The sequence below is a fragment of the Ascaphus truei genome, unplaced genomic scaffold (genome assembly GCF_040206685.1).
Source record: "Ascaphus truei isolate aAscTru1 unplaced genomic scaffold, aAscTru1.hap1 HAP1_SCAFFOLD_1700, whole genome shotgun sequence".
Taxonomy (NCBI): Eukaryota; Metazoa; Chordata; class Amphibia; order Anura; family Ascaphidae; genus Ascaphus; species Ascaphus truei.
In genome coordinates this window covers 10539-27500 of record NW_027454596.1, presented here as the reverse complement: position 1 = coordinate 27500, position 16962 = coordinate 10539, and the positions used below count along the sequence as shown (strand labels likewise).

The 16962-nt window shown below is 55.7% G+C and overlaps 1 protein-coding gene across 1 annotated transcript in view; it reads right to left on the bottom strand.

Annotated features, from left to right (window-relative positions):
* LOC142476752 (sodium/potassium-transporting ATPase subunit beta-2-like) overlaps positions 1-16419 on the bottom strand; it is a 21229-nt gene extending 4810 nt beyond the window's left edge. The window contains exons 1-4 of the mRNA XM_075581916.1: positions 16411-16419; positions 10036-10231; positions 9552-9656; positions 7913-8118 (exon numbers count right to left, since the gene is read on the bottom strand). Of these exons, the coding sequence (XP_075438031.1) occupies positions 7913-8118; positions 9552-9656; positions 10036-10231; positions 16411-16419 (516 nt within the window). The remainder of the gene's footprint in view (positions 1-7912; positions 8119-9551; positions 9657-10035; positions 10232-16410) is intronic.
* Positions 16420-16962: the final 543 nt, after the last annotated feature.

Here is a 16962-nt window from a genome sequence, read left to right as displayed (position 1 = left end):
GACACACACGCACACCGTGACACACACAGTGACACACACACACAGTGACACACACGCAGTGACACACACACACAGTGACACACGCACACGCAGTGACACACACGCAGTGACCGCTGTCCTCACCCTGTTCATTTTGATGAGGACGCAGGGCGCCCCCTCCCTGTACCCGTACGTCCCGTCCTCCTCCCCGGAGCACACAGTGACACACACGCACACACAGTGACACGCACACACAGTGTCACACGCACACGCAGTGACACACGCACACGCAGTAATCGCTGTCCTCACCCTGTTCATTTTGATGAGGACGCAGGGCGCCCCCTCCCTGTACCCGTACGTCCCGTCCTCCTCCCCGGAGCACCCAGTGAGACACACACACAGTGACACACACACACAGAGAGACACACACACACACAGTGACACACACACGCAGTGACACACACACATAGTGACACACACACAGTGACACACACACAGTGACACACACACACACAGTGACACACACGCACACAGTGACACACACGCACGCAGTGACACACACGCAGTGACACACACGCACACACACTGACACACGCACACACACTGACACACACACACACACAGTGACACACACAGTGACACACGCACACGTAGTGACACACACACACAGTGACACGCACACACAGTGACACACACGTAGTGACACACGCACACACAGTGACACACGCACACACAGTGACACACACACACACGCAGTGACACACACACATAGTGACACACACATAGTGACACACACACAGTGACACACACACAGTGACACACACACACACACAGTGACACACACGCACACAGTGACACACACGCAGTGACACACACGCAGTGACAAACACGCAGTGACCGCTGTCCTCACCCAGTTCATTTTGATGAGGACGCAGGGCGCCAAGTCCCTGTACCCGTACGTCCCGTCCTCCTCCCCGGAGCACACACACACGCAGTGACACACACACAGTGACACACACACACACAGTGACACACACACACACAGAGTCACACACACACAGTGACACACACACACACAGAGACACACACACACACACACAGTGACACACACACAGTGACACACACACAGTGACACACACACACAGTGACACACACACAGTGACACACACACAGTGACACACACACACAGTGACACACACACACACAGAGACACACACGCAGTGGCACACACGCACACACACGCACACACAGTGACACACGCACACACAGTGACACACGCACACACAGTGACACACACACACAGTGACACACACACACACAGAGACACACACACACAGAGAGACACACACACACACAGTGACACACACACACACAGTGACACACACACACACACAGTGACACACACACACAGTGACACACACACACACAGAGACACACACACACAGAGAGACACACACACACACAGTGACACACACACGCAGTGACACACACACATAGTGACACACACACAGTGACACACACACAGTGACACACACACACACAGTGACACACACGCACACAGTGACACACACGCACGCAGTGACACACACGCAGTGACACACACGCAGTGACAAACACGCAGTGACCGCTGTCCTCACCCTGTTCATTTTGATGAGGACGCAGGGCGCCCCCTCCCTGTACCCGTACGTCCCGTCCTCCTCCCCGGAGCACACACACACACAGTGACACACACACACAGTGACACACACACACACAGAGACACACACACACACAGTGACACACACACAGTGACACACACACAGTGACACACACACACAGTGACACACACACAGTGACACACACACAGTGACACACACACACAGAGACACACACGCAGTGGCACACACGCACACACACGCACACACAGTGACACACGCACACACAGTGACACACGCACACACAGTGACACACGCACACACAGTGACACACACACAGTGACACACACGCACACAGTGACACACGCACACACAGTGACACACGCACACACAGTGACACACACAGTGACACACACGCAGTGACACACACACACACACAGTGACACACACACAGTGACACACGCACACGCAGTGACCGCTGTCCTCACCCTGTTCATTTTGATGAGGACGCAGGGCGCCCCCTCCCTGTACCCGTACGTCCCGTCCTCCTCCCCGGAGCACACAGTGAGACACACACACACAGTGACACACACACACAGTGACACACACACACAGTGACACACACGCAGTGACACACACGCAGTGACACACACGCACAGTGACACACACACACACACAGTGACACACACACACACACACACACAGTGACACACACACAGTGACACACACATAGTGACACACACACAGTGACACACACGCAGTGACACACACGCAGTGACCGCTGTCCTCACCCTGTTCATTTTGATGAGGATGCAGGGCGCCCCCTCCCGGTACCCTTACGTCCCGTCCTCCCCGGAGCACACAGTGACACACGCACACACACAGTGACAAACACGCAGTGACACACACACACAGTGACACACACGCACTGACACACACACACAGTGACACACACACACACACAGTGACACACACACACACACACACACACAGTGACACACACACACACACAGTGACACACACACAGTGACACACACACAGTGACACACACATAGTGACACACACACAGTGACACACACGCAGTGACACACACGCAGTGACCGCTGTCCTCACCCTGTTCATTTTGATGAGGACGCAGGGCGCCCCCTCCCTGTACCCGTACGTCCCGTCCTCCTCCCCGGAGCACACAGTGACACACACACAGTGACACACGCACACAGTGACACACACACAGTGACACACACACAGTGACACACACATAGTGACACACACACAGTGACACACACGCAGTGACACACACGCAGTGACACACACACACACAGTGACACACACACACACACACAGTGACACACACGCAGTGACCGCTGTCCTCACCCTGTTCATTTTGATGAGGATGCAGGGCGCCCCCTCCCTGTACCCGTACGTCCCGTCCTCCCCGGAGCACACAGTGACACACGCACACACACAGTGACACACACGCAGTGACACACACGCACAGTGACACACACGCACTGACACACACACACAGTGACACACACACACAGTGACACACACAGTGACACACACACACACACACACACACACACACACACACACACACAGTGACACACACACACACACAGTGACACACACACACACACACACACACAGTGACACACACATAGTGACACACACATAGTGACACACACGCAGTGACACACACACAGTGACACACGCACACAGTGACACACACATAGTGACACACACATAGTGACACACACACACAGTGACACACACACACAGTGACACACACACGCAGTGACACACACACGCAGTGACACACACACGCAGTGACACACACATAGTGACACACACACAGTGACACACACGCAGTGACACACACGCAGTGACCGCTGTCCTCACCCTGTTCATTTTGATGAGGACGCAGGGCGCCCCCTCCCTGTACCCGTACGTCCCGTCCTCCTCCCCGGAGCACACAGTGACACACACACAGTGACACATGCACACAGTGACACACACACAGTGACACACACACAGTGACACACACACGCAGTGACACACACGCAGTGACCGCTGTCCTCACCCTGTTCATTTTGATGAGGACGCAGGGCGCCCCCTCCCTGTACCCGTACGTCCCGTCCTCCTCTCCGGAGCACCCAGTGAGACACACACACACACAGTGACACACACACACAGTGACACACACACACACAGTGACACACACACACAGTGACACACACACGCAGTGACAGACACACAGTGACACACACGCAGTGACACACGCACACAGTGACACACACACAGTGACACACACACAGTTACACACACGCAGTGACCGCTGTCCCCTCCCTGTACCCGTACGTCCCGTCCTCCTCCCCGGAGCACACAGTGAGACACACACACACAGTGACACACACACCCAGTGACACACGCACACACACAGTGACACACGCACACACACAGTGACACACACGCAGTGACACACACGCACAGTGACACACACGCACTGACACACACACACAGTGACACACACACACACACACACACACAGTGACACACACACACACACACACACACACACACACACAGTGACACACACACACACACACACACAGTGACACACACACACACACACACACACAGTGACACACACACACAGTGACACACACACAGTGACACACACGCAGTGACACACACGCAGTGACACACACGCAGTGACCGCTGTCCTCACCCTGTTCATTTTGATGAGGACGCAGGGCGCCCCCTCCCTGTACCCGTACGTCCCGTCCTCCTCCCCGGAGCACACAGTGACACACACACAGTGACACACGCACACAGTGACACACGCACACAGTGACACACACACAGTGACACACACACAGTGACACACACACAGTGACACACACGCAGTGACCGCTGTCCTCACCCTGTTCATTTTGATGAGGACGCAGGGCGCCCCCTCCCTGTACCCGTACGTCCCGTCCTCCTCTCCGGAGCGCACAGTGACACACACACAGTGACACACACACAGTGACACACACACAGTGACACACACGCAGTGACCGCTGTCCTCAACCTGTTCATTTTGATGAGGACGCAGGGCGCCCCCTCCCTGTACTCGTACGTCCCGTCCTCCTCCCCGGAGCACACAGTGACACACACACACAGTGACACACACACACAGTGACACACGCACACACACAGTGACACACACGCAGTGACACACACGCACAGTGACACACACGCACTGACACACACACACAGTGACACACACACACACACACACAGTGACACACACACACACACACACAGTGACACACACACACACACAGTGACACACACACACACACACACACACACACACACACACAGTGACACACACACAGTGACACACACATAGTGACACACACACAGTGACACACACGCAGTGACACACACGCAGTGACCGCTGTCCTCACCCTGTTCATTTTGATGAGGACGCAGGGCGCCCCCTCCCTGTACCCGTACGTCCCGTCCTCCTCCCCGGAGCACACAGTGACACACACACAGTGACACACGCACACAGTGACACACACACAGTGACACACACATAGTGACGCACACACAGTGACACACACATAGTGACACACACATAGTGACACACACACAGTGACACACACATAGTTACACACACACAGTGACACACACGCAGTGACCGCTGTCCTCACCCTGTTCATTTTGATGAGGGCGCAGGGCGCCCCCTCCCTGTACCCGTACGTCCCGTCCTCCTCCCCGGAGCACACAGTGACACACGCACACACACAGTGACACACACGCAGTGACACACACACACAGTGACACACACACAGTGACACACACACGCAGTGACACACACACTGTGACACACACACTGTGACACACACACAGTGACACACACACAGTGACACACACATAGTGACGCACACACAGTGACACACACATAGTGACACACACATAGTGACACACACACAGTGACACACACATAGTGACACACACACAGTGACACACACGCAGTGACCGCTGTCCTCACCCTGTTCATTTTGATGAGGACGCAGGGCGCCCCCTCCCTGTACCCGTACGTCCCGTCCTCCTCCCCGGAGCACACAGTGACACACGCACACACACAGTGACACACACGCAGTGACACACACGCACAGTGACACACACACAGTGACACACACACACAGTGACACACACACAGTGACACACACACAGTGACACACACACGCAGTGACACACACACTGTGACACACACACAGTGACACACACACAGTGACACACACGCAGTGACACACACGCAGTGACACACACACAGTGACACACACACAGTGACACACACACAGTGACACACACGCAGTGACCGCTGTCCTCATCCTGTTCATTTTGATGAGGACGCAGGGCGCCCCCTCCCTGTACCCGTACGTCCCGTCCTCCTCCCCGGAGCACACACACACACAGTGACACGCACAGTGACACACACACAGTGACACACACACAGTGACACACACGCAGTGACACACACACAGTGACACACACATAGTGACACACACACAGTGACACACACGCACAGTGACACACACGCACACAGTGACACACACACAGTGACACACACGCACAGTGACACACACGCAGTGACACACACACAGTGACACACACATAGTGACACACACACAGTGACACACACGCAGTGACCGCTGTCCTCACCCTGTTCATTTTGATGAGGACGCAGGGCGCCCCCTCCCTGTACCCGTACGTCCCATCCTCCTCCCCGGAGCACACAGTGAGACACACACACACACAGTGACACACACACACAGTGACACACACAGTGACACACACAGTGACACACACACACAGTGACACACACGCAGTGACACACACGCACAGTGACACACACGCACTGACACACACACACACACACACAGTGACACACACACACACAGTGACACACACACACACACACACAGTGACACACACACACACAGTGACACACACACACACACACAGTGACACACACACAGTGACACACGCACACAGTGACACACACACAGTGACACACACACAGTGACACACACACACACAGTGACACACACACAGTGACACACACACAGTGACACACACACACACAGTGACACACACACACACACACACACACACACACACACACACACACACACACACACACACACACACACACACACACACACACACACACACACACACACACACACACACACACAGTGACACACACACACACACACACACACACACACACACACACACACACACACACACACACACAGTGACACACACACAGTGACACACGCACACACACAGTGACACACGCACACACACAGTGACACACACACAGTGACACACACACAGTGACACACGCACACACAGTGACACACACAGTGACACACACACAGTGACACACGCACACAGTGACACACACACACACACACAGTGACACACACACAGTGACACACACACACAGTGACACACACACACAGTGACACACACACACAGTGACACACACACACAGTGACACACACACACAGTGACACACACACACAGTGACACACACACAGTGACACACACATAGTGACACACACACACACAGTGACACACACGCAGTGACCGCTGTCCTCACCCTGTTCATTTTGATGAGGACGCAGGGCGCCCCCTCCCTGTACCCGTACGTCCCGTCCTCCTCCCCGGAGCACACAGTGACACACACACAGTGACACACGCACACAGTGACACACGCACACAGTGACACACACACAGTGACACACACACAGTGACACACACACGCAGTGACACACACATAGTGACACACACACAGTGACACACACGCAGTGACACACGCACAGTGACACACACACGCAGTGACACACACGCAGTGACCGCTGTCCTCACCCTGTTCATTTTGATGAGGACGCAGGGCGCCCCCTCCCGGTACCCGTACGTCCCGTCCTCCTCTCCGGAGCGCACACACACGCAGTGACACACACACAGTGACACACACACAGTGACACACACACACAGTGACACACACACACAGTGACACACACACACAGTGACACACACACGCAGTGACACACACATAGTGACACACACACAGTGACACACACGCAGTGACACACACACACACACACACACACAGTGACACACACACAGTGACACACACACAGTGACACACACGCAGTGACACACACACACACACACACACAGTGACACACACACAGTGACACACACACAGTGACCGCTGTCCTCACCCTGTTCATTTTGATGAGGACGCAGGGCGCCCCCTCCCGGTACCCGTACGTCCCGTCCTCCTCCCCGGAGCAGTTCTGCAGCAGTTTGCGGGGGAACTGACAGGCCTTTTTGGGGTAATTCCTCACGTCCCCGTTATCGTCCTGCTTGTTATACACGCCGGGAACGCACACGGAGTTCCTGACCTCCTGCACAGAGGTGTTATAATCTGAGGGGGGAGGGAGAGCGGGGGGTGAGAGGAGAGAGAGCTGGGGGTGAGGGGGGAGAGGAGAGCAGGGGGTGAGAGAGCGGGGGGTGAGAGAGCAGGGGGTGAGAGAGGGAGGGGGTGAGAGGAGAGAGCAGGGGGTGAGAGAGCGGGGGGTGAGAGGAGAGAGAGCTGGGGGTGAGGGGGGAGAGGAGAGCAGGGGGTGAGAGAGCAGGGGGTGAGAGAGGGGGGGGTGAGAGAGCAGGGGGTGAGAGAGGGAGGGGGTGAGAGGAGAGAGCAGGGGGTGAGAGAGCGGGGGGTGAGAGAGGGAGGTAGTGAGAGGAGAGAGCAGGGGGTGAGAGAGCAGGGGGTGAGAGAGCGGGGGGTGTAGAGATGGAGGGGGGGAGAGGGGAGAGGAGAGAGACGGAGGGGCGGGGGGAGGAAAGAGACGGAGGGAGAGGAGAGAGATGCAGGGCGGGAGAAGAGAGAGATGGGGGGGAAGGAGAGAGAGACGGGGGGAGAGGAGAGAGAGATGGGGAGAGGAGACGGAGGGGGGGGGGAGAGGAAAGAGACGAAGGGAGGGAAGGGGGTAGAGATGGAGCGGGGGAGAGGGGAGAGGAGAGAGACGGAGGGGCGGGTGGAGGAAAGAGACGGAGGGAGGGGATAGGAAAGAGACGGAGGGAGGGGAGAGGAAAGAGACGGAGGGAGGGGAGAGGAAAGAGACGAAGGGAGGGGAGAGGAGAGAGACGGAGGGGGGGAGGGACGGAGGGGAGAGAGTGAGGGGGAGAGGGGAGAGAGTGAGGGGGAGAGGAGAGAGACGGAGGGGCGGGGGGAGGAAAGAGAAAAGAGACGGAGGGAGAGGAAAGAGACGGAGGGAGGGGAGAGGAAAGAGACGGAGGGAGGGGAGAGGAAAGAGACGGAGGGAGGGGAGAGGAAAGAGACGGAGGGAGGGGAGAGGAAAGAGACGGAGGGAGGGGAGAGGAGAGAGACGGAGGGGGGGGAGAGGAGAGACGGAGGGGGGGAGAGGAGAGAGACGGAGGGGGGGAGAGGAGAGAGACGGAGGGGGGGGGAGAGGAGAGAGACGGAGGGGGGGAGAGAGTAAGGGGGAGAGGAGAGCGAGACGGGGGAGATGGAGGGGAGGAGGGAGGAGAGAAATTAAAGGGCGGGGGAGGAGAGAGACAGGGGAGAGGAGAGACGGGTGGAAGGATAGGGGAAGGAGAGAGATGGGGGGAAGGAGCGAGACGGGGGGAGATGACACAGATGGAGGGGGGAGAGGGGAGACATGGGGAGAAGGAGATAGAAGAGAGAGAGAAAGGGGGACGGAGAGAGAAAGTAACGGGGAAGGGGAAGAGAGGAGCGGGAGATTCGGAGATTCGGTGTGATGCTCAGCGGGGGGTTAGGGGTTCAGCGGGGGGGGGGGGGCTGGTTTGAGGCACCGCGGGGGGTTAGTTACTCACCCTGCAGGGCGATGTTTAATGCGCTCACGTAACTGCTCCAGCTCTGCTCGTCCGTCAGCCCGTACACGATTTCCAGGCCACTCGTCTTGGGCCGAATCATCAGACCTGGGGGCAGGAGAGGGGTCACCCCAAGATACAGTGTACCCCCCAAATTACTGCCCCCTCCCCCCAACTACCAGCATCCCAGAGAGAATCGTCAGAACTGGGGGGGTGGGTTACCCCAAGATACAGTGTACCCCCCAAATTACTGCCCCCTTCTCCCCCCCAACTACCAGCATCCCAGAGCGAATCGTCAGACCTGGGGGGGCAGTGGGTTACCTCAAGATACAGTGTCCCCCTCAGGATAAGGGGGGGGCGGTGGTCTTACCGGGGTTTGCAGATAAGAGGGGGCGGTGGTCTTACCGGGGTTTGTGGATAAGGGGGGGGGGGGGGTGGTGGTCTTACCGGGGATTGGGGATAAGGGGGGGGGGGGCGGTGGTCTTACCGGGGTTTGCGAGGCGGTCAGAGTATTTGGGGTGATAGTCGTCGATGGTCTGTAACATCACCCACATGGTGAGGCAGAAGAGTGCCGTCAGGAACGCGTAGAACACGAAATAGAAGAGCAAGATGAGAGCTGTGAGGGGAGAAGGGGGACCCCAAATTAATGCACAGAGCCCCAATGTAATGCACAGACCCCCAACCTAATGCACAGACCCCCAACCTAATGCACAGACCCCCGACCTAATGCACAGACCCCCGACCTAATGCACAGACCCCCAACCTAATGCACAGACCCCCAACCTAATGCACAGACCCCCGACCTAATGCACAGACCCCCGACCTAATGCACAGACCCCCAACCTAATGCACAGACCCCCAACCTAATGCACAAAGCCCCAACCTAATGCACAGACCCCCAACCTAATGCACAGACCCCCAACCTAATGCACAGACCCCCAACCTAATGCACAGACCCCCAACCTAATGCACAGACCCCCAACCTAATGCACAAAGCCCCAACCTAATGCACAGACCCCCGACCTAATGCACAGACCCCCAACCTAATGCACAGACCCCCAACCTAATGCACAGACCCCCAACCTAATGCACAGACCCCCAACCTAATGCACAGACCCCCGACCTAATGCACAGACCCCCGACCTAATGCACAGACCCCCAACCTAATGCACAGACCCCCAACCTAATGCACAGACCCCCAACCTAATGCACAGACCCCCAACCTAATGCACAGACCCCCAACCTAATGCACAAAGCCCCAACCTAATGCACAGACCCCCGACCTAATGCACAGACCCCCGACCTAATGCACAGACCCCCAACCTAATGCACAGACCCCCAACCTAATGCACAGACCCCCAACCTAATGCACAGACCCCCCAACCTAATGCACAGACCCCCAACCTAATGCACAGACCCCCAACCTAATGCACAGACCCCCGACCTAATGCACAGACCCCCGACCTAATGCACAGACCCCCAACCTAATGCACAGACCCCCAACCTAATGCACAGACCCCCAACCTAATGCACAGACCCCCAACCTAATGCACAGACCCCCGACCTAATGCACAGACCCCCGACCTAATGCACAGACCCCCAACCTAATGCACAGACCCCCAACCTAATGCACAGACCCCCAACCTAATGCACAGACCCCCAACCTAATGCACAGACCCCCAACCTAATGCACAGACCCCCAACCTAATGCACAGACCCCCAACCTAATGCACAGACCCCCAACCTAATGCACAGACCCCCAACCTAATGCACAGACCCCCAACCTAATGCACAGACCCCCAACCTAATGCACAGACCCCCAACCTAATGCACAGACCCCCAACCTAATGCACAGACCCCCAACCTAATGCACAGACCCCCAACCTAATGCACAGACCCCCAACCTAATGCACAGACCCCCAACCTAATGCACAGACCCCCAACCTAATGCACAGACCCCCAACCTAATGCACAGACCCCCAACCTAATGCACAGACCCCCAACCTAATGCACAGACCCCCAACCTAATGCACAGACCCCCGACCTAATGCACAGACCCCCAACCTAATGCACAGACCCCCGACCTAATGCACAGACCCCCGACCTAATGCACAGACCCCCAACCTAATGCACAGACCCCCGACCTAATGCACAGACCCCCGACCTAATGCACAGACCCCCGACCTAATGCACAGACCCCCAACCTAATGCACAGACCCCCAACCTAATGCACAGACCCCCAACCTAATGCACAGACCCCCAACCTAATGCACAGACCCCCAACCTAATGCACAGACCCCCAACCTAATGCACAGACCCCCAACCTAATGCACAGACCCCCAACCTAATGCACAAACCCCCAACCTAATGCACAGACCCCCAACCTAATGCACAGACCCCCAACCTAATGCACAGACCCCCAACCTAATGCACAGACCCCCAACCTAATGCACAGACCCCCGACCTAATGCACAGACCCCCGACCTAATGCACAGACCCCCAACCTAATGCACAGACCCCCGACCTAATGCACAGACCCCCGACCTAATGCACAGACCCCCGACCTAATGCACAGACCCCCGACCTAATGCACAGAGCCCCAACCTCATGCACAGAGCCCCAACCTAATGCACAGACCCCCGACCTAATGCACAGACCCCCGACCTAATGCACAGACCCCCGACCTAATGCACAGACCCCCAACCTAATGCACAGACCCCCAACCTAATGCACAGACCCCCAACCTAATGCACAGACCCCCAACCTAATGCACAGACCCCCAACCTAATGCACAGACCCCCAACCTAATGCACAGACCCCCAACCTAATGCACAGACCCCCAACCTAATGCACAGACCCCCAACCTAATGCACAGACCCCCGACCTAATGCACAGACCCCAACCTAATGCACAGACCCCCAACCTCATTCACAGACCCCCAACCTAATGCACAGACCCCCAACCTCATTCACAGACCCCCAACCTAATGCACAGACCCCCAACCTCATTCACAGACCCCCAACCTCATTCACAGACCCCCAACCTAATGCACAGACCCCCAACCTAATGCACAGACCCCCGACCTAATGCACAGACCCCCAACCGAATGCACAGACCCCCAACCTAATGCACAGACCCCCAACCTCATTCACAGACCCCCAACCTAATGCACAGACCCCCAACCTAATGCACAGACCCCCAACCTCATTCACAGACCCCCAACCTAATGCACAGACCCCCAACCTAATGCACAGACCCCCAACCTAATGCACAGACCCCCAACCTAATGCACAGACCCCCAACCTAATGCACAGACCCCCAACCTAATGCACAGACCCCCAACCTCATGCACAGACCCCCAACCTAATGCACAGACCCCCGACCTAATGCACAGACCCCCGACCTAATGCACAGACCCCCGACCTAATGCACAGACCCCCGACCTAATGCACAGACCCCCGACCTAATGCACAGACCCCCAACCTCATGCACAGACCCCCAACCTAATGCACAGACCCCCAACCTAATGCACAGACCCCCAACCTAATGCACAGACCCCCAACCTAATGCACAGACCCCCAACCTAATGCACAGACCCCCAACCTCATTCACAGACCCCCAACCTAATGCACAGACCCCCAACCTAATGCACAGACCCCCGACCTAATGCACAGACCCCCAACCTAATGCACAGACCCCCAACCTAATGCACAGACCCCCAACCTCATGCACAGACCCCCAACCTCATGCACAGACCCCCAACCTCATGCACAGACCCCCAACCTCATTCACAGACCCCCGACCTAATGCACAGACCCCCGACCTAATGCACAGACCCCCAACCTAATGCACAGACCCCCAACCTAATGCACAGACCCCCAACCTAATGCACAGACCCCCGACCTAATGCACAGACCCCCAACCTAATGCACAGACCCCCGACCTAATGCACAGACCCCCAACCGAATGCACAGACCCCCAACCTAATGCACAGACCCCCAACCTAATGCACAGACCCCCAACCTAATGCACAGACCCCCAACCGAATGCACAGACCCCCAACCTAATGCACAGACCCCCAACCTAATGCACAGACCCCCGACCTAATGCACAGACCCCCGACCTAATGCACAGACCCCCAACCTCATTCACAGACCCCCGACCTAATGCACAGACCCCCGACCTAATGCACAGACCCCCAACCTAATGCACAGACCCCCAACCTCATGCACAGACCCCCAACCTAATGCACAGACCCCCGACCTAATGCACAGACCCCCAACCTAATGCACAGACCCCCAACCTAATGCACAGACCCCCGACCTAATGCACAGACCCCCAACCGAATGCACAGACCCCCAACCTAATGCACAGACCCCCAACCTAATGCACAGACCCCCAACCTAATGCACAGACCCCCAACCTAATGCACAGACCCCCAACCTAATGCACAGACCCCCAACCTCATTCACAGACCCCCAACCTAATGCACAGACCCCCAACCTAATGCACAGACCCCCAACCTAATGCACAGACCCCCAACCTCATTCACAGACCCCCAACCTCATTCACAGACCCCCAACCTAATGCACAGACCCCCGACCTAATGCACAGACCCCCGACCTAATGCACAGACCCCCGACCTAATGCACAGACCCCCAGCCTAATGCACAGACCCCCAACCTAATGCACAGACCCCCAACCTAATGCACAGACCCCCAACCTAATGCACAGACCCCCAACCTAATGCACAGACCCCCAACCTAATGCACAGACCCCCAACCTAATGCACAGACCCCCAACCTAATGCACAGACCCCCAACCTCATTCACAGACCCCCAACCTAATGCACAGACCCCCGACCTAATGCACAGACCCCCGACCTAATGCACAGACCCCCGACCTAATGCACAGACCCCCAGCCTAATGCACAGACCCCCAACCTAATGCACAGACCCCCAACCTAATGCACAGACCCCCAACCTAATGCACAGACCCCCAACCTAATGCACAGACCCCCGACCTAATGCACAGACCCCCAACCTCATTCACAGACCCCCAACCTCATGCACAGGAGAGGGGGGAAGGAGAGAGAGAGGAGGGGAGGAGAGGGGGCTGAGTGGGGAGGCAAAGCTAGAAAGCGGGAGTAAAAGGAGGGATAGATGAGAGGGGGGGGGGGAGAGAAATAAGGTGAGAGGAGAGAGAGAAGGTGAAAAGGTAGAGACAGAAGGTAGTGAGAGAGAGAAGGTGAGAGTGGGGGGATAGAGAAAGTGAGACGGGAATAGAGAGAGAGAAGGTGAAAGGGGGAAAATGGAAGGTGAGATGGGAGAGGGTGGAGAGAGAGAGAAGGTGAGAGGGGAGGGGAGAGAGAGAAGGTGAGGGGGGGGGTAGAGAAGGTGAGATGAGAGAGAGAAAGAAGGTGAGACGGGAATAGAGAGAGAAGGTGAGAGGGGAGGGGAGAGAGAGAAGGTGAGGGGGAGGATAGAGAAGGTGAGATGAGAGAGAGAAAGAAGGTGAGACGGGAATAGAGAGAGAAGGTGAGAGGGGAGGGGAGAGAGAGAAGGTGAGGGGGAGGATAGAGAAGGTGAGATGAGAGAGAGAAAGAAGGTGAGACGGGAATAGAGAGAGAAGGTGAGAGGGGAGGGGAGAGAGAGAAGGTGAGGGGGGGGATAGAGAAGGTGAGATGAGAGAGAGGAAGAAGGTGAGATGGGAATAGAGAGAGAAGGTGAGAAGGGGAGATGAGAGAGAGAAGGTGAGAAGAGAAGGTGAGGGGGATAGAGAAGGTGAGATGGGAGAGAGAGAGAGAAGGTGAGACGGGAATAGAGAGAGACGGTGAGAAGGAAGATAGAGAAGGTGAGAGGGGATGGGAGAGAGTGAAGGTGAGGGGGGGGATAGAGAAGGTGAGAGGAGAGAAGGTGAGGGGGATAGAGAAGGTGAAATGGGAGAGAGAGAGAAGGTGAGACGGGAACAGAGAGAGACGGTGAGACGGGAACAGAGAGAGACGGTGAGAAGGAAGATAGAGAGAGAAGGTGAGAGGAGAGAGAGAGAGAGAGAGAGAGGGAGAGAGAGAAGGTAAGACGGGAATAGAGAGAGAAGGTGAGAAGGAAGATAGAGAGAGAGGGAGAGAGAGAAGGTATTCTGAAGCCAGGGTCACGTGTGATGTGTGAATAGCTCCAGTTAGCTTTAACTCAGCCCTCTTTCCAAAGCACACCAAGTCCTGCTATATTTTCTTCACTTTATTGGAAAGGTGTCAATATATACAGGCACTTGTGGATGTTATGTAGTGATGGGAGAGTGCTTCTTTATAGGTGCTTTGTAGTTAAGGGCAGGTAAAAAGGAGATGGCCTTGCCAAAAGGAGTACAGGCATACCCCGCATTAATGTACGCAATGGGACCGGAGCATGTATGTAAAGTGGAAATGTACTTAAAGTGAAGCACTACTTTTTTCCCACTTATCGATGCATGTACTGTACTGCAATCGTCATATACGTGCATAACTGATGTAAATTACTCATTTGTAAGAGGCTCTATAGTCTCCCCGCTTGCGCACAGCTTCGGTACAGGTAGGGAGCCGGTATTGCTGTTCAGGACGTGCTGACAGGCGCATGCGCGAGCTGCCGTTTGCCTATTGGGCGATTATGTCCTTACTCGCGAGTGTACTTAAAGTGAGTGTCCTTAAACCGGGGCATGCCTGTATATATAGAAGAGTACTCACTCAGCCAGTGTCAGGAATGAAAAGGAAGTGTAGGGGAATCTGGGTAACAGGAATAGTCTAGGGACAGACTAAGTGTCGGCAAGACAGGGGGGAGGGCAGAATAGCCCATTCTGAGAAAGATCTCAGGAGGTTGCTATAGCAACTCACTTGCTTCATGCACAGAGGCAGGAATGGCAACATTGTATGTATATATCACATATGCACAGTGTGTGTGTTCAGAGCAAGATACATGCAGCTGAAACTAAGGAACTGACAGGCAGAAGCTGCAAAGGAGGGGGGGGTGAACAGAGGGGGCAGAAATGGGAAATCTTGTTCCAGGACAGAAGGTGAGAGGAGAGAGAGAGAGAGAGAGAGAAGGTGAGAGGAGAGAGAGAGAGAAGGTGAGAGGAGAGAGAGAAGGTGAGAGGAGAGAGAGAGAGAAGGTGAGAGGAGAGAGAGAGAGAGCGAAGGTGAGAGGAGAAAGAGAGAGATAGAGAGAAGGTGAGAGGAGAAAGAGAGAGAGAGAGAGAGAAGGTGAGAGAAGAGAGAGAGAGAAGGTGAGAGGAGAGAGAAGGTGAGAGTGGGGGGATAGAGAAGGTGAGACATGAATAGAGAGAAGGTGAGAAGGAAGATAGAGAGAAGGTGAGAAGGAAGATAGAGAGAAGGTGAGAAGGAAGATAGAGAGAGGGAGAGAGGGAGAGAGGGAGAGAGGGAGAGAGG